We start from the raw sequence: 18274 nt of genomic DNA, 5'->3' as shown, positions 1-18274 counted from the left end.
TAGAGGTTAAAGTATTTATAATTATCAAAATCGGAGCTGTTTGGCCGGGTTACCTAATATTGCCATTAGTTAATCCACTATTTGTCCTTAAGCAAAATATGCGTTATTGGTCCATAAAAGTGCTTCATGTATAAGCACTTCATCCGCAGAAAATAAATATTTGATTGCAGTTATTGTGCAATATTTTTTCGTCGACGATAAAGATTGTCACTTTCCTGTGAAAAGTCTGCGTTTTTGATCCGAATTGGAATATATTAGCTTAGTGACCGAGTAGTCGAAAATTGGGTCCAACAATAAAAAAAATTTCAATTTACACCCTACTATAAAAATAATTTCAATTTACACCCAGCTATAAAAAAAATCGTTAAACAATTTTTTCTGGCTTTTTGGTTCATGCTCTCAAGAGGATAATGAAAAATCCTTGTTAAACAAAAAACGCTGAAACAAATGTCAAATACGGAAGTTTACCTGTTTGATTTATTAATCAAACAGCTTATACAAATTGAGCTTTTTTCACTTTTTTCTTGCTTACAACAGCTCTTTTAAATAAGTAAACCGCTATTTTATCTTTTAGTGTCATGCTTTCGAAATCTGTGGTTACACATTTTTATTTTAAAATCTATTTTCTCGAATACAACCTCACAAACACCGTGTTAGAAAATAGTTTTAAAATTTCTTGTCAAATCATTTAAATAGGCTGAACCTTGGTTTTTGATACATGGATCGAATCGGTTAAGGTGATAGTTGATTGTCACCTTTTTGATTGCCGCTTTTGACCATCACCTATCTTTACTTTGAGTAAAGTGATTAGATCACCAAAATCCTACAAGTGCAGAGATTTCGATGAGTATTCGACTCGCACGGGGAAGAACTAAAATTTTCGTATTATTTTTTAATATAATGAAGTTCGACGTAAAGGATTGCTATAAAAATAGAAAGTGAAAGTGACACATAAATAACTGTCACCCACAATCTATAACAAGAAGGTGATCGTCACTTTGATAATCACCTTACGTGGAACAAAAGTACTTATTGTGATGATCAACAATCACCTTAGCCGATTCCACCCCAGGATTAATGCCTTATTTACAATATTGCGAGACGACGAGGCGAGAGCGAGACGAGATTTTTTTCTTGGTCATTTAAATCGTAAGCCATTTGGTAATGTTAAAGTTTTTTTTGGGTGATTGTCTATGTTTTACAGGAAATAGAAGAATTTTTGTAAAAAGAAGAATATTATTTTGCCAAGCATCGAAAACTAGATATCAATTTTACTCTCGCAACGCTCTCGTCTCGTCGTTTCGCAATATTGTGAATCAGGCATATGTGGGTGATGGATTCCTGTAAATTGCACTAAAGTTAATTTTTCAAACTGCATAGATTTGATGGAATCGAATAAATAATAAAAATAAAACAATTATCTTAAGGAAGTAATTTATTTCAAAAACTGTTTTTACATTTTGTTTAAATAACAAATTTGTCACTATTTTCATCTTCTTCTTCTTTTTGAACTCTCATTATCGAAATTCAATCGCATTTGTTTTATATCACCTTTGCCCTTGAGCTTCACACTTTGTACGTGTTGTTTGACAGAATTATTTTTGAATTCCATATTTGGCATAGGTACTGTCCGTGCCTCAGAATCATTAAACAATTCTCTCACCTCAACCATTCGCTGTTTGAAGAACATATTCGGCCGGATTATGGCATGCTCCGGAGTTTTAAACAAATTCAATACTCCCCATTCTGTTTTCAAATGATCATTCTCAGGCAGTGTTTGATTTTCTAATTCAGACTCCAGCACCCAAGCTGCATTACGAACCTCTATTCGTATTCGCTCACACTCTTCAAGGCTCACATTCTTACTAACATTTAGTAACTGTTCTAGTGGGTTAATTATATACAATGCCGCATGATCTGGTTTGGATACGGCTTTTCCTTCATTTAGAGAGATCCCTCGATTTGCAAAATCGAATTGGGAGTAGAATTCAAAGAATTGCAATAGTAATTCACTAGTTCGGGATGTGTTTTTAGTCTTGAACGGCAGTTCTCTCCAGTCTCGCCGGAACGTGCAGTTAATACCGTCTTCTGTTATTCGCATATCTTCTGGTCTGGCAGATTTCATTAACAGATTTATGGATGGCAGGAGAGGATTCTTCATTTGTTGCAGGAAAAATATTACCAGACAGGTTAGCGAAAAATTTGATATCCATCGTCCCGGTGAGGGATTAGTTAAACCACATGATTGGGCCCATTTTCGAATGCAGAATGTTAACGGGCGAACTCGATCATCCATTTCACCAAACATGTATAGCAGTTCGGACATATAGAAACCGGATCTAAAAAAAGAAAAAAAGTTTTACATATTGATTTATTATTTTTACTCTAGAATTCAATTAATTTTTATACGAATATGGCAAACATATTTATTATCAAGGGGTAAAAGGAAAAATAACACCGGCAAACAAAACAAAAAGGTGGGGTGTATAGCGAACTAGACCTAATTAGTGTTATGTTTTTCGATGAATACGAAGTCCGTTTGAACCGTAAACGTCCAGTGGCCCAATTCGGCACGAGTGAGTTTTTCTGTATATATATTACAAAAACAACAAGCTGCTGCCGAGTTGCGAATAAAATTTTGACGAAGTGTATAAATTTACGTTTTCCTTTCTCTTGGTGCCTGCATTTAAATTTTTTGTTCAGTGTTAATATTTGGGAAATGCTACTGCGGATAGCTTTGAATCTGGTGGGGTCGGGTTATACCTTTTTTGTATGCTGGTGAGTTTGAGTAAAAGCGAATAAATTAATTAATATCATTGTAGATAAGGTTTTAAATAATTATTTTTTCCATATGAAGAAATTGTTTTTTTTTTTTCTTTGAATCCAAATAATGGATGGTAAAAATAAATGAATGAGTTAATAAACAGGTATTATGCCACCTAAGTGGGTTAAGCCATTTCCTGAAAAAAAAAACTTTTTCAACTCGAGAGTTTATAAACTTTTTCTCAACTTCCGGAAATTGTAGAAGTTGAGCAAGAAAAACTTGAGATTTTGGATGAAAATATCACGTTTTTTGTTTTGTTTATGGAGAAAAAAAAACCAAAACTGAGCCATAATTTTCCGAATAATATTTATTAATAGATAATTGGATTGAAGGATAGTGAATAAAATGGGTCTTTTAAAGAAGATTTCACAACTATCAAAAGACAAATTTTTACCTAGTATATTAATCCATTTTCACTTTCGTTTACACAAATTACTGATTTTTGCATTTTCTATTAACTTTTGGATATTTTCCAACTGCAGATAATTCCAAATTATAGTGCTCCAAAACACTTACACACATACACACACAATTGGAAACAAATTGATTCGTATATATGTACATATAAATTACTTTTTCTAAAAAAAAAAAGCAAAATAATTCAGATTTATGGATTTAAATTATTATTTACTCAAATTTGGTAATTTGGTCACAAAAACATGCATCCATTGATCTACTATATATGGACTGCTAGTCGTTTGAATTTTCCATAGAAAAATTGAAAAAAAAATTGATTCCACATCTTTCTAGCTCTACTAGCGGTATAACCTTAGACGGCGAAAAGAGGAAACTTTTAGTGAATGACATCTGTCGTTAAAAGGTAGTGCTTTCTCTGTTTTTCTATATTTGTTCCTTTCGCACTTCGTCAAAAATGTTGCACTTATTCGCCGCTTTTTTTTAGGGCGCTAGTATCGCGAAGAAACAAGTGGAACCTACCTGAATATGCTTCTAGCAGTCCATATATATTAAGTCAATGCATGCATCATGTAACAAAACAACGAGTTAAGCATGGAATACACGATACAATCATCGCACACGATTTGCGTTGTACCGATATCGTTACCAATATCGAAAGAAAGCACATAAACCATGCGATTCACTTACGATTTCACTAACTGTCAAACAATTTTTCTCATTTTTATCCATTATTTGGTAGTTTGTTAAAAAAAATTTGTATAATATCAAAAAATAAATCAAAGGTGAGTTGACAGCGCACACACGGTACCACCCCAATCTAATCATTTACGAGTTTAAATACATGTTACAGAGCCAAAGTAATGTTTCATAGAGAATAGAAACAAAAGCTAAAAAGGAAAAGGATGAAAAGGAAAAGCAAATAAATTTTTGAGGTTATCGGCAAAATTTTGAAATGCTTCTCTAAAAGACGTTCAATTAATCGTCCTGAATGACTTTAAGAGGGTGGTATCTTTTCTCCCGATCTTGGGAGTAAAACAGAAATAAGTAATCATTTTCTAGGTCTTAAAAGCTTATAATTGTTGACTACTCTATTCAGAACATTTGTCTGAACAAATTAGGTCCATTTTCTTCACTCGGAGTTGAACAAAACTTGAGAATTTTTATATTAAAACTTCTCAAGTTATGTTCAACTCCGAGTGAAGAAAATGGACCTTAGTTATTTACTCTTTAATACAGTCAAATAAGGAGAAAAAAGGGGTAAATCTCGGAATGAATGTTAGTAGAAATTTTTTTTGCTCAATATCTTCCTTTTGCCATTCTATAACATATCTCAAAAGTCTAGAAAAATCTCATGTCCGCTTGTCGCGATTTCAAGGTCAAATCGCGAAATGGAGATTTTCAAAATTAGCAAAAATAGGCTATGGTATTATATACACATATGATACATGATTTCAAGGTATTTTTTAATGCTGTTTCCAAAAAATCTAAAATCAAGACAATCTGACGTCTCTGGAAAAAGTTATACCTGTTTTTCATCTGTCAACTCATATTATTATAACAGTTGCAAACTTACTCCCGAAAAACCCTTAAAAGTTATGGTAGATGAACCAAATTTTGAATGAAGATTTTAGAATCCATCATTATTGAAAATCAAAACAATCCATTACAAAAAATATATATACCTACGAAATAATGGTATTTTTTGATGGAGGGGCAAATTTTAGGATATGCACTAAAAAAGATTCTTGTTCATCTTAGGAATAAGTGCTAATAGGCTAATTTTTTCATTTTAATCTTTGTTTGGATATTCTTTAACTACCCTCAAAAATCTAAGAAAATCTCATGTCCGCAAGTCCTAATTTTCTTGGTTTGAATATAAGGTGCAGATTTGAAAAAAATTGAAAAACTACTCTTCAGATATTTGTGTTAGATCAACATGAATAAGGTGCATTACTTTTCAGGGATGGTCAGGTTGACTTGTTTGTGAGTTTTGTTGGAATAAGTGTTAAAAAATACCTTCAAATCATGTCGCTTATGTTGGTATACATATAAAAATTTAAACTTTTCTTATTAATTTTTTAAAATCTGCACCTTATTTTCAAACCAAGAAAATTAGGACTTGCGGACATGAGATTTTTTTAGATTTTTGAGGGTAGTTAAAGAATATCCAAACAAAGATTAAAATGAAAAAATTAGCCTATTAGCACTTATTCCTAAGATGAACAAGAATCTTCTTTAGTGCATATCCTAAAATTTGCCCCTCCATCATCATATGTTTATATACCATAGCCTATTTTTGCTAATTTTGAAAATCTCCATTTCGCGATTTGACCTTGAAATCGCGACAAGCGGACATGAGATTTTTCTAGACTTTTGAGATATGTTATAGAATGGCAAAAGGAAGATATTGAGCAAAGAAAATTTCTACTAACATTCATTCCGAGGTTAAACCCTTATTTGACTGGATTACTTATGCTTATAAATTATTAAAAAATCAATCTATAAAACTTCAACATTTTTATTTTATTTTATTGATTTAAAGATTTCTACTAAACAATGGTCATTATGACTAACACTTCTTATGATTCCCAAAAGCATTTACTAGGTTTCGACTGTTCGGCTGTAGCTTTGATCAAAAAAGTTTTTGCAAAGCTTAACAACTATTCGTTTGTATTTGTTAACTTCACAAAAGCTTTACCCTAAAGAGACTCACTTCCGATTTCCAAGAAAACACCTTGCTCAACTGGAGTTGTGAAAATAGATTAATTTGTTTGCTTTAGGAATCCTTATCGAATCACATAGTTATGACTCAGTTTGGCAATTCACTTGTCCCATACAACTGAAACCCATTATCTACAGCTAGGCATTGGATCGCCCTCTGTTACAAGAATTAAAATACAAACACCCAAATACAAACATAAAATTTCAAAGATAACAACATGATTAAGGTGACAATACCTCTTTATCATGCTCAGCACTTCTTATCTTATCATAACTTCAACAATTTCGTGCTATGAAAATTCAGACATTCTACGACAGGTGTGGTTTACTTTTTAGTAAAGGTTTAACTGGCGAGAGGGAAAATATTTTTTTTTAATAAATCGAATTACGAAAACGAGAAATCCTTGAAATAAGGTAAAATGGGACACGGTAGACAGGAGAATCAATTGGAGAAACAAATAGGATGTGTGAAGTACACTCTTTTCTGTTTCAATGTTGTCGCATGGCTAATAGCGACGTCATTGTTCGCGCTTACAATCTGGATAAGGGCAGAACCTGGATTTAGTGAATGGCTCAGTATTTTGGAAGCAGAAAGTTTTTACATCGGAATCTACGTGTTGATTGCACTTAGTGTGATTATGATGGCAGTTGCTTTCTTAGGATGTCTTAGTGCCCTCATGGAAAACATCCTTGCGTTGACAGTTTTCATTGGAACACAAATCTTTGGATTCTTGCTGACAATATTAGGATCAGCTTTCTTGCTAACTTACAGTACAATGCATTCTAGTTTGCAGCCATTGCTCCGCGTTAGCCTTAAGCGATTCGTCATGACCTCGGAATACTCATATTCGTCGTACGTGCTAACAATGATTCAAGAGAACATTGGCTGTTGTGGAGCCGACGGACCATGGGATTACTTAGACCTAAGGCAACCTCTGCCATCATCTTGCAGGGATACAGTAACAGGAAATGCATTCTTCTCTGGTTGTGTGGATTCCCTTACATGGTTCCTTGGTGGCAAGTCTTCTTGGATTGTTGGCCTGGCTATGGCTTTGGGAATGCTTAATGTGGTGTGTGGAGTCATGAGTTTGATACTCATTCAAGCAGTAAAGAAAGAAGAGGACGAAGCCAGAGCATATCGTCGCTAAGCAGTTGTGGATCGCATTCATTATTTTAATCCATATTTTTATTCTTTTAAATAGACGTACAACTACAGTGAAACTTTTTCCTCCGATAAGAACGCTTAAATTTCATAAAGTTATACACAGTGCATACAGATACATATAAATAAGTAACATTTTTAAAGCATTTTAGCGAATAGTGTTTTTTTTTTCTATTTTGTAAATTAAAATAAATATTTTTTTTAAGATGAACCGCAATAAAATATTTGTGTAAAATCTTAAAACATGACTCAGTTCTGTTCTTATTTCTATGAAAAATATGGCGTCATTATTACCAGGTGGAATTTGTCATTAATTGGACTGTTTATATAGGTCTCTATTGTTTTTTGCTTAATAAGAGAATTGTAAAATTGGAATTTAAAAGAAGATAATTGGACAGTAGTGTGATAGGTGGTGGTAATGTTTTTCTATTACAAATACAGCGACTCAGAAACTTCAGAATCAAAAAAAGTATTAAAATGTGTATGTTTGGCATTCCGAATTGGGTAGTTCCGGACGGTAGACGAAAACGCTATAAGTCATGTTACTCTTTTCAAATTCTAATCATGGGTAATTTGAAGAATATAATGGATATTTCTGGTTTGAGCGATTGTAGAATTCACTAAAATTTAACAGATTGCATCAAAATCTTATTTTTGAAAAAATTTAAATTGCACACTTTGCGCGCGTCACTGACTCATATGTCGTTTTCGATTGGTTTCACTCTAGGGTTCACTCATCCTGAAATTCAATGATGTTTAAATTTCTTCCACTCAATTCTGAAATTTTGTATTATGTTTGTGTTTGTTTTTTTTTCATTAGTTCTTTTGAGTGGATTCTGATTTGAAATTTTGAAATACTGGTTTCTCTTCTGGATACCGTTCTATCTTTCATTTTAGTGCCAATGACACCTTTTAGAAGATTTAAATTTTTCCGACCGATATTAGATTGCAATCTTGAAAATTTTTACATGACTTTTAGCATGAAAATGGGGTGATTCAAGTCAGTAAGCAGTGTTTAAAAAGGTTTCAATCCCAAAAATATAACTTTAATGGAGAAGCTTGTATTCTAGAGATTTGAATTTTGTTTATTTTTTAGAAACTACCAGTTCTTCTATTCGACCAAGTTTCAAGATTTAAGATTTTACGATAAATCTTAAGTTCCATGAAGATGTTATCCTTTAGGTGCACCACAAAACCTATCACTGCGTGGTGTTTAAAATATTACTAAATAAAAGTGTAAACTTTGATTGATTTGATGAAGAAAAATGAAGAAATTGCTACTGATTGCAAGAAAAGCAAGGATGAAGTAAGCAGGTTTTGGAAAACTGTGGATCGTGTGCTTAAAAGTATTAAATAAAATAAAATATAAAAAGGAACATACCTAGGTACATATTTTTAAAAAGGAAAACCTTTAAAAAAGTATGTTACTTCCGAGAGTATAAATTTGCTTTTTTGCACGAATCAATAAATCAACTTATCGTCGGTCTCATGAGAAAACCTCGTAACTCCCAAAATCAAAATTTTACAGGAGAGACGAAAGAGTAAACAAACAACAGAGTAGTTGGAAAGAAACGCGCTGTTCAATTTAAGTCTATTTAGAGTTTTCGGAATGACCCCAAATTTTCTGGGTTGCTCCGCTGACATATTTTCTAAACTATGACATTCAAAAGTCATTTTTGAAAAAAAGTGGAGTTACGAGGTTTTCTTATGAGACCGACGTTATATAGAATGGCTCAATCTGTAGAACGTTTTTTCAACTCTCGGAGATTTGGGTTGCCTTCGCGCTCAAAAAGGCAAAATGAAAACCGACAAAGAAAACGTGGTAGTATCTGACTTCTGACCTTTAAAAAAAACTTGATGAATAAAAATCAAGATGACTATTTGCTTTTTAAAACAAAATCCCGATGGAGATTCCCGATGAGGAGAATGATTCCCGAAACAGAAAATCTATTCCCAGTGAAATTTCTCTAGTGTTTCGTTGTGTTTTTTTTATTTACACATAGCCTGTGGTCAGTGCAATAGCCTGTCACACCAGAAGTTCTAGGTTCCAACCCCGTAGAAATAAATGGAAGCCTTTACTTTTCTTAATTCAACTTACAAAAGATAAACAAAAGGGCAATCAAAGCAGTTGATGAAACAACTGGCCACTCTGCAGACTTCGATAATACAACAATAATGGACAAGGAAAAGAGAACAAATAATAGATACACACTTGAAAGTCTACGTATACAACAAAATATAGAGAAAACAATGAATACTTAAGAAGATAGAGACAATAAAATAGCAAGTTATTCTTTGGCATTAATGGCGTTTTATAATTGGCAATCTGGAAGCAAAAAAAAGCAATCTGAAAACGTTCAATTGGGCAAAACTGACAGTTCTGATTCTGAAAAAAAGAGAATTTCTCTTCTGGTTTTAAAAACAGAATCAGAAGCAGAATCACTCACACATTCATAGATTTAAATGTGAGATGTCACACTTGACCAAAAAACAAAAACAAATGAAATTTGGCGCCAATACACATATATGTGACACATTTCAAAGTCAACCAACACATTCGCACCAAAATTCAGATTCTTCGGAATAAAAAAAACTGTTCAATTGGGATTCCGAATCGAAGAACAATTCCGGGTTGCCAATTAAAAACGCCATAAGAGCGGTGTAATTTTCTGTTATAATTCAAATTTAAATTTAAATTGTTTTTCATTTAAGCCTGAACTACATCAAAACACAAAGTCAAAAAAGTAAACACGATGTTTTTTCTTGTTCCCCCTAGTAGCTTGTTTGTATATCTCCCTTTCATTTTAAAAAAGTATTCGATTCAAAAAGCTTGAACAAGACCAAGCTTTCAATTTTCACAAATTTTTAAAAACAAATACACTCAAACTATATTTTATATCCTTTCCGTAAGGTAGCTCGTCGATCACATAGTTCCTGTCATTTTGCGAAAAAAAGCTCTTTTGACAAACAATTGAAATTTCAAATACAGTCGATTCCTTATAAGTCGTACTTCCTTTAGGTCAAATTTTTCTCTAACTCAAATTTTTTTAAAGTTTAAATGAAACCGACTGCAGCAGAAAGATTAAAAAGATTCCTCTTAGTCGAATTTCCCTCTAACTCGAACCAATTTTGGTGTCCTGTGACGATTCGACTAAGATGGAGTTGACTGTAATTTGTTTATTTTTCATTTTTTTTTTATTTGAAATTTAAAACTTCAAAAACAAAAGAGCTTTTTTAATTAATTTTTTTCCAATAGATGTCAGGTAAATATATATGTGATTTTTATATTTTGAGCTTTTTTTTACTTTTTTGTACTTTTTTGACTTTGTGTTTTGATGTAGTTCAGGCTTTACTTTTTCTAAAGTGCTGTGCAGTATGTTTTTATTTTTTATTTAACTTTTGTTTATTAAATGTCAATAATTTATATTTTTATTTTAGAAAATTCAAAAGTTTTTAATTATTAATCATCTGTCAATTAATAAATGTAACAAAATAATATTTGTATGTAAGTTTAAACAATTTTTGTAATAGTGTACAAAGTTTTCAATATAGGTAATATTTAACAGATTTAATAAAATACCCCTGAAGAAGTCGAGAAATTACGACGAAACGTAGAGAAAAAGTATGAAATAAAGATTTTTATTGCATATAGAAGGAAGTGACCAAAAAAGCACGATTCAACATAAACAGAAACAATTTATGTTTTTCCAAAAAATTAATACATTTTTTTTTTTCTTTTGAAACCTTACTTCAATATGGTAAAGAAAAAATAAAACACGCTGTAACAGAAAACGCCCCTCAGAGATGACCTTTCTGTAAAACCTCTTAACCCTTAAAACTTTTGTTTTCACATCACAATTATTAGTGATTAATAAAATTCGCAAAAATTCTATGGCAAAAGTTCCTTTCATTTTGAAGCTTTTTATGAAAAAATAAATATAGAAATAATTATATGTACTTAATTTGATTTAAGGAATTTCACAAGAAATGCATAAAAATATTAAATTTACTTTCATAATTACTTAAACAGCGTTTAAATTATTTTTACCTCAAAACGAAGTATACCATTTGATTTCTTGTATAAAAAGGAGTTGTTAGAAAAAAATTCTGACCTTTTTTTTATTTTTATATTTTGTATGTATGGAAAAAATCCCAAACTTTCTACAATCTACTTTCGTAGATTCTATAGCCAGAACTGGACGAAATTGAAATGGGAACAAACTGTAGGCATCAGCTTTCCAATACAAAAAGAATTATCAAAATTGTAAAATGTTAATTTTGAGATAGTTCTTATGATATATGATTATTCTATTTCACCATTTTAAATAAAATATTCAATAAAAAAGAAGAATGAACCTTTTACATGCGCTGTTGTCGAGTTGTAGGAAAATTGCATATTCTGAACGAACGAATGGACAGATTTTTGTGAAATTTTGTGTATGTGATAAAGTCCATCCGAGACAGGATTGTTTTATAATTGGACCCGGTAGGTGGCGCTGTTGTCGAGTTTTAGGATAATTTCATATTTTGAACGAACGACTGAACAGATTTTTGTGAAATTTTGTTTATGTGATAAGGTCCGTCCGAGACAGGTTTTTTTTATAATTGGACCCGGTAGGTGGCGCTGTTGTCTAGTTTTAGGAAAATTTCATATTTTGAACGAACGATTGAACAGATTTTTGTGAAAATTTGTTTATGTGATAAGGTCCGTCCGGGACAGGTTTTTTTATAATTGGACCCCGTAGGTGGCGCTGTTGTCGAGTTAGGAAAATTTCATATTTTGACCAGACTGGGGGCCAATTCTGGTTCTGTGAAAACGTGAATCGAAAAAAAAAACTTTTTCATTTTAGCTTTCAAACACTCTTTTCACTTTTTCGATTCATTTGAAACGAAAAACGATTCTCATCCTATGATATCACAAATAATTTAGTGAAAAAAATATATATTTATATATATATTTTTGATGTTTGTTTTCATTTTTTCACAGAACGAGAATAAAATGAGTGAACAAGTGAAAAGCTTTTCGTTTCACTTATTCACAGAACCAGAATTGGCCCCCTGGAGAGATTTTTCTGAAATTTGGTGGATGTGATAAGGTCCATCCGAGACAGGTTTTGTTTCATAATTGGACCCGGTAGTTGGCGCTGATGTCGAGTTATAGAAAAATTTCATATTTTGAACGAACGACTGAACAGATTTTTGTGAAATTTTGTTTATGTGATAAGGTCCGTCCGAGACAGGTTTTTTTTTATAATTGGACCCGGTAGGTGGCGCTGTTATCGAGTTTTAGAAAAATTGAATATTTTGACCAGACTGGAGAGATTTTTGTGAAATTTTGTGTGTGTGATATGGACCCAGTAGGTGTCGCTGTCAAGTTATAGTTAAATTCTATATTTGAAGTCCGAATGACAGTAGATATAGATTTTTATGAAATTTTGTGTGTGTGTGTGATAAGGTTCGTTCGAGACAGGTTTTGTTTTATAGTTGGACCTGGTATGTTGTCAAGTTATAAGCAAATTCAATATTTGGGGTTCAAAATCGCTCATATTCAAGGGTAATAAAAACAAACATGAATTAACTCTTTAAAATGTTAGTCCCGCAAAGAAAATTGTTTACCATCAGTATATCTCAATTAAATTTATGACTGCATCTTAAAATTTGTTTAAGTTGTTTCAACTACCATTAATACAATTTCCGCATAAAAATCAAATGATTTATTTTTTTTTAAAGAAATATTTCGACGTATGTATGAATAGAATTAAGACGAAATCTTTTCATTTTTAATCGTTTTCTTTTTAAGATTTTATCCTATTGCTATTGTTTCGGTTACTGGCTCCAACATTACTCACACGGTAACGGTTAAGAAACGAACAAATACAAACTACAATGAAACCAAAATCGGCCCTAGCGAGGTATTCCGTCGGAGCGTATTTTTTCCGATTTTCTACGAATCGGAGTCTTTTTGCTTCGAGGTATTTCTCCGATCGGCTGATCGGAAATTTTCTCCGACAAATTTCAACGCATGTCATTGCATGCGATGAAGTACTTCTAATTGTTGTATTCTTGACAGATACAAATCATTTTTTTTCCGAAGCCCTCCGACAAGTTTTTGTTGCGGAATAAATAATTAAAATGTAAGTAATAAAGAAAACAAAGTATTTTAGTAAATTTTTTTTATTTATTTAGGATTTTTGTGTTTAGGCAAAACGAAAAAACATAAGTATATACAAAAAGATCACCAAAAATTGTGGATAAATTGGGAAGATCTGCCCAATCAGTTGAATTGAATTGGACCACGTCAAAGGGATATTGGTGATTGGAAAAAAGGATGTTCTTGACTATTCATAAGTCCAACATAAAATAAAACTATCGAAAACAGACAAGAAATCGCGGGCACTGGCGGGCGGGGGGCCTTACAGGCAAAAGTCTTTCACAAATAAATTTTCATTCACTTTTTAAAATATTCCTTTTATTCTTGAGTTTTTTTTTACCCTTATTTGTTTGGACTCGGCTTTCAAAAATAACGCGACACTTGCCATGGACACTAAAATTTTCTTCAATGAAATAACTTCAACTCGTTTGTTATTCTTTGAATTGTTTTTTTTTTTTCATCTGTTGTTTTTTTCTGTCATCTGTGATAATTATAGAGATGGCCTTCTCAAAAAAAATTATCAATATTTTTCGATTCGATATTTTGTTGAATAGAAATATCGAAATATCGATTCATTTTCAAATTAACGCAAGGGTGTAATTTACCGTACATTGACATTCTTACTTATGAGAAACTATGAAATGAAACTCTCTTTATAGTTATATGACAATTTAAATGTATTTAGGTGTTTTTAAATAAAAATATCGAAAGATATACCAACTTATCGATATATCGGTATATTTTGCACATCACTATTAAAATCTTGAATCTGACGCATGTTAAATTATTGCGATGCGGTGCGTAGTAGAATTTGTCTAATATTTTTTCCGTTGCGGAAAATCTCCGCTCCGACGGAATACCTCGCTAGCAGAGATGGCAAAAATTGGATTTTTTTTGATTTCCTACATTTGTTACGTCTACTACATAAATGAGGTAGTTAACGTAGTTTAATGTAGTTACATAATTAAATGTAGCAGACGTAGCGCTAGATCAAAATGTAGTTTGAAATGCCAATTTTACCACCAAATTGTCAAAGTCTTATTCAAATCGAAATACATAGCTGTGATAGTGTAAATTTGAATAGAATATTTGAAACCAGATGGACTTGGGGTGGTTTCTTTGAAAAGGTTTTACTTTACGAAACCAAATTCTCACGAAAACACAGCTATTTATTTTTTAATATTTTTGAAATATAACGTTTTTTATGTAGTTATTGCACGTAGCAAATGTAGGTAGTACATGAAACAAATCAAGCGAGTAGTTTATTCGATTAACTACGCGTAGTTAACCGAGTAGATTACCTGACGTAATCTACTCTGCCATCTCTGCTCGCTAGGGCAGAATATGTAAGAGAGAGAATACTATTTTTAAAGCTGAAACACAATCACGCTTCAGGGCGTCGCTTCGTTGCGTTACGTTGAGAAATCCTCAAAGCGCGCTTCTGTCACTTTGACTTTGAACAGCTGATTGCAACATAAAATCTGCTGTCAAATAAAAAAAAACAGTCACTCACAAAATTATTGGGCCAAGTCTTTATCTTAATTTAATTGTGGAAAAATGAAAAAGGATATTAATGTGTTTAAAAAATGCATAGAAATTTGTTTATTCTTTAATCCTATAGTTATAAAAACAAAACCAATCAAAATATATTGTTTTTAACAATAAAACTCAGTCTAAAACATCATTAAATTTTTTTTGTCTTTAATACGTAAATTGTTTTGATTTAAAATATCTCGATGTCGTTTTTTTTGTGCAAAATCTATATAGAGAAATTAAAAAACACACATAGTTTTGCAATAATTTATTTTTTTTTATTCACATTTGGCGCAATAATAATGTGGGTGACTGTAACTATGTCTGTTAAATGTCAGAAAGCGAGCAAAAGTTCAGTCTGGTTTAACTTTTGCTCGCTTTGTTACGTTTCCTTACGTTTGTCAAAAAAAGCGTACGTAAGAAAAGCGTCATTGTGTGAGGATACACAGATTTCCTATAGTTGAACTTTTCGCAGTTGTCAAAATCGACGGCAAAGCGTGATTGTGTTTCAGCTTTTAAAGTGGATTAAAAATGAGCGTTGAAAGTGGATGCTACATTCCGCAAATAAATATTTTGGAAGTTAAAACGAAAGTCAACAAAACAAAAACAATGGTTGTTTGTATAGTCGGTTTACGGACGATAATTTTACGTGATTACGTCATAAGAAAACAGGTTGTTTAAACAAAAAAAAAGTAAAAAGATCGTTCTTGGTGTTGGAATTCCAGGCCTCTGGTGCAAAACACAAATCATAAACAGTTTCACAAAAGAAAGGGAGAATGAGTCGGAACGGCTGGACCGATCGGCTTGAAATTTTTACTGAATTTTCTTTGATACTTTTGTCAGGTAATGAACGAAGGAAAAAGGTTTTTGACAATAATTGGATTTTTTATGCCATTTTAAAGTGTAAATTTTCGTGAAAAAAACGATTTTTGTCTTTGAGAAGCCGCCATTTTGTCAAAAATCAAAATTTTGACTATTCCTTCGTTCATTACCTGCATTTGTCTATCCTGGAAATGAATATTTTGGATTTTTCAATTTTGGGTGATTTGTATCAGAGATATCTTGCTCACCGCCAGACAGCTTTTTTTGGAGGTCGTTTAGGAGATCTACTACAAAAATAACGGAACCCAATATTTTTCTAAATACACAGCGAATTATTTTTATACATTAAATTTGCTATATGTACATGTATTCTTTATGTTTGTATAATGAAATGCCTCTTCACAAAAAATCCGCAAAAAAGAACGTTTTTTCGCACTTACAACTGGATATAACCCCTTAAGTTTCAGTTAAAAAGCCAAAGAGAAACTTAACTTAATCTAAAGTTTAAGTCACTTGTCACAGAATTTTTGCCACAAGAACCAAAATATACTTTTCTGAAGGTTTTTGGGGTTGTTGAACTCGAATCCGCAATCAGAAAAATTCTATTAGCCTCCGTTCTTTAAATATAACCGTTGAAAAAAAGCCTTTTTTTGCATTTAATAACGGTAATATTTCAAGAACGAAGGCTAATAGATTTTTTCTGATTGCGGATTCGAGTTCAACAACCCAAAAACCTTCAGAAAAGTATATTTTGGTTCTTGTCGCAAAAAAAAGTTTAATTTGGTTGGCCAGTGCTGTTTCTGAGTCAAAGACCGCTACATAAATTTTTAATATCTCGGGCAGTAAAAGAGATATCGGAAATATTTTTTGAAAGAATAAAACTAATTCTTTTAGGTACCGGTACAAATTACGGTACCTAAACGGAATGTATACAAACGGTGGACTGAAGGTTGACAAACGACAGAAGTTTGAATTTTTGAAACAAAATTAATTTTTGGGGATTTTCAATTTTTCAGTGCAAAATTTTTTTTGAATTTGAATAAAGAGAATGAAAAAAAAATAATATTTGGTATTTGGTTTATACATCTATCTCAGAATTTGAGAGTATAAAGACGATTTTTCAGACTTCCTATAAAAAAAAATTTGCTCTAAAATCTTTTTGAAGGGTGGACAAACAATAATTTTGAGTGGACATGAAAAAAATGTGGAAAAACGAATAACACTTGTTTGGTTCTGGCTTCACGGAGCTTAATTTATCAATTAATAAACAACAAGCAGTATCATACTTACAAATTATTCATGGACAAATCCACTTCCAGGTTAAGATGTTCATGATGATATTTCAAAATTGGCACCCTAGCTTGTAGAATCTTTCGCACGTGGCACACTCCAGGTAGAAACAGATGCATCATATCGCCAATACTTTCCATTTGCCGTTGTATTTGCGATCGTCCATTAGTTAAATTCTCTTTCGTATGATACACCAGTCGGGAATCCTTGTTTTCCTGCCTACCATCGAAATCTAATCTTAAAATCAAATCCAGATCACAGCCAGTCTTTCCAAACCCATTAACTGTGGATCCAAATGGTTGGGCATTTGCAGCCGGAAACATTCCAGAGATCGACGATTCAATTTGTAATGCTGCTAAAAACCTCAAACGTACACCTAAATCGTTTAATTTTGTCGATTGATGCAAAATCTCGATTTGCTTGTCTAAGTTCTCTGCCACCCGCAGTAGATCACTTAGTTCTTCATTTTGAAATTGTCTTGTGCCTTCCACAACTACAAGTGGTCTTTTACATTGTTGAGTTTTGTTTTTCTTTCCGGATGCTTTAAACCATAGAAATGGCGAACGCACCGGAACGCCTGACAAATCCTCGTTGTACGCCGATGAATCTATAGCATGCATTGCTTCTTCTTCGGTGGAGAACTCTATCAAGATATAATGGACTTCTTCGTGATACATTCGATAGTGTTGTGCATCGATAATTGTACCAAAGTCAGCACAGTACGTATAGAGTTCTGGGAAGGATTTTTCTGAACTAACCTGAACAACAATACTGCGCGAAGCTTGGCAACGTTTTCCATTTACAAATTCATCGAAAGTATGAATTTTTTCTATTCGAAAGGGGTAATTTAAAATGAAATTTTGAACAAAACATCGTAACGAAGTTCATGGTACCTTTTTGTTGTTGGCGATGAATACTTCCAAGTGATATCTGCCTAACTAGACTTCCAGCATGGGAGTTTATATTATTGAAATATTTTAGGGCAACATGTTGAAATCCATGCCGCAGAATGTTGTTCATGATTAATCAGGTATTCTCAGCAATTTTATTTACAAATTTAGTCCAAGTCCAAAAGTTTTCCGCCTCATATCATAAGTTTGAGGTTATGACATATTTTTTTTTTTATTTTCAAATGACAGACTAGAAATGTCAAATATCAGCTGTTTGAAAAATTAAAAAAATTATTAAATCACCAATGAAACTAGTACGAATAAAAACATTTGTTTGTGAACTTTTTCAGAAATAATGGACATGGACACTGCTGTTATGTGGTCACCAAAAGCCCCGTTCCTTTAGTGGTGGTATTTTACTCATGATAAGTTAATCGCCCAAGTAACAATTTTACTAGCATAAG

At 32.3% G+C, this 18274-nt stretch overlaps 2 protein-coding genes and 1 long non-coding RNA gene across 4 annotated transcripts; 2 read left to right on the top strand and 1 right to left on the bottom strand.

The window, feature by feature from the left end:
• Window positions 1-1417: 1417 nt before the first annotated feature.
• On the bottom strand, window positions 1418-18060 carry LOC129917963 (poly(A) RNA polymerase, mitochondrial). 2 transcript variants are annotated; one of them, XM_055998228.1, is made up of 3 exons: window positions 17814-18060; window positions 16921-17749; window positions 1418-2339 (listed from the first exon to the last, which is right to left on the bottom strand). In XM_055998228.1, the coding sequence occupies exons 1-3, from the start codon at window positions 17938-17940 to the stop codon at window positions 1490-1492; spliced, it is 1806 nt and encodes a 601-aa protein (XP_055854203.1). In that variant the 5' UTR covers window positions 17941-18060; the 3' UTR covers window positions 1418-1489. The 2 variants fall into 2 exon arrangements, with proteins under 2 accessions (XP_055854203.1, XP_055854204.1); XM_055998229.1 differs by lacking the exons at window positions 16921-17749; window positions 17814-18060 and adding an exon at window positions 9223-9316.
• On the top strand, window positions 6113-7372 carry LOC129917964 (tetraspanin-2A). Its single transcript, XM_055998230.1, has one exon. The coding sequence runs from the start codon at window positions 6382-6384 to the stop codon at window positions 7108-7110; it is 729 nt and encodes a 242-aa protein (XP_055854205.1). The 5' UTR covers window positions 6113-6381; the 3' UTR covers window positions 7111-7372.
• Window positions 11813-13596, top strand: LOC129917965 (uncharacterized). The gene is made up of 2 exons (XR_008772903.1): window positions 11813-13258; window positions 13326-13596. It is a non-coding gene; the product is annotated as an uncharacterized LOC129917965 (long non-coding RNA).
• Window positions 18061-18274: the final 214 nt, after the last annotated feature.

The sequence above is a fragment of the Episyrphus balteatus genome, chromosome 4, assembly GCF_945859705.1.
Source record: "Episyrphus balteatus chromosome 4, idEpiBalt1.1, whole genome shotgun sequence".
NCBI classification, from domain to species: domain Eukaryota; kingdom Metazoa; phylum Arthropoda; class Insecta; order Diptera; family Syrphidae; genus Episyrphus; species Episyrphus balteatus.
The sequence above is the reverse complement of the archived record's forward strand: the minus strand, read 5'-3'. Positions and strand labels throughout refer to the sequence as shown.

Coding starts and splice junctions, on each gene's coding strand:
- LOC129917964 (XM_055998230.1), top strand. CDS start 6,382: ATGGGACACGGTAGACAGGAGAATCAATTGGAGAAACAAATAGGATGT.
- LOC129917963 (XM_055998228.1), bottom strand. CDS start 17,940: ATGAACAACATTCTGCGGCATGGATTTCAACATGTTGCCCTAAAATAT. Junction 17,750..17,813: donor TCATCGCCAACAACAAAAAG/GTACCATGAACT, acceptor CCTTTCGAATAG/AAAAAATTCATACTTTCGAT. Junction 2,340..16,920: donor GATTTGTCCATGAATAATTT/GTAAGTATGATA, acceptor TTCTTTTTTTAG/ATCCGGTTTCTATATGTCCG.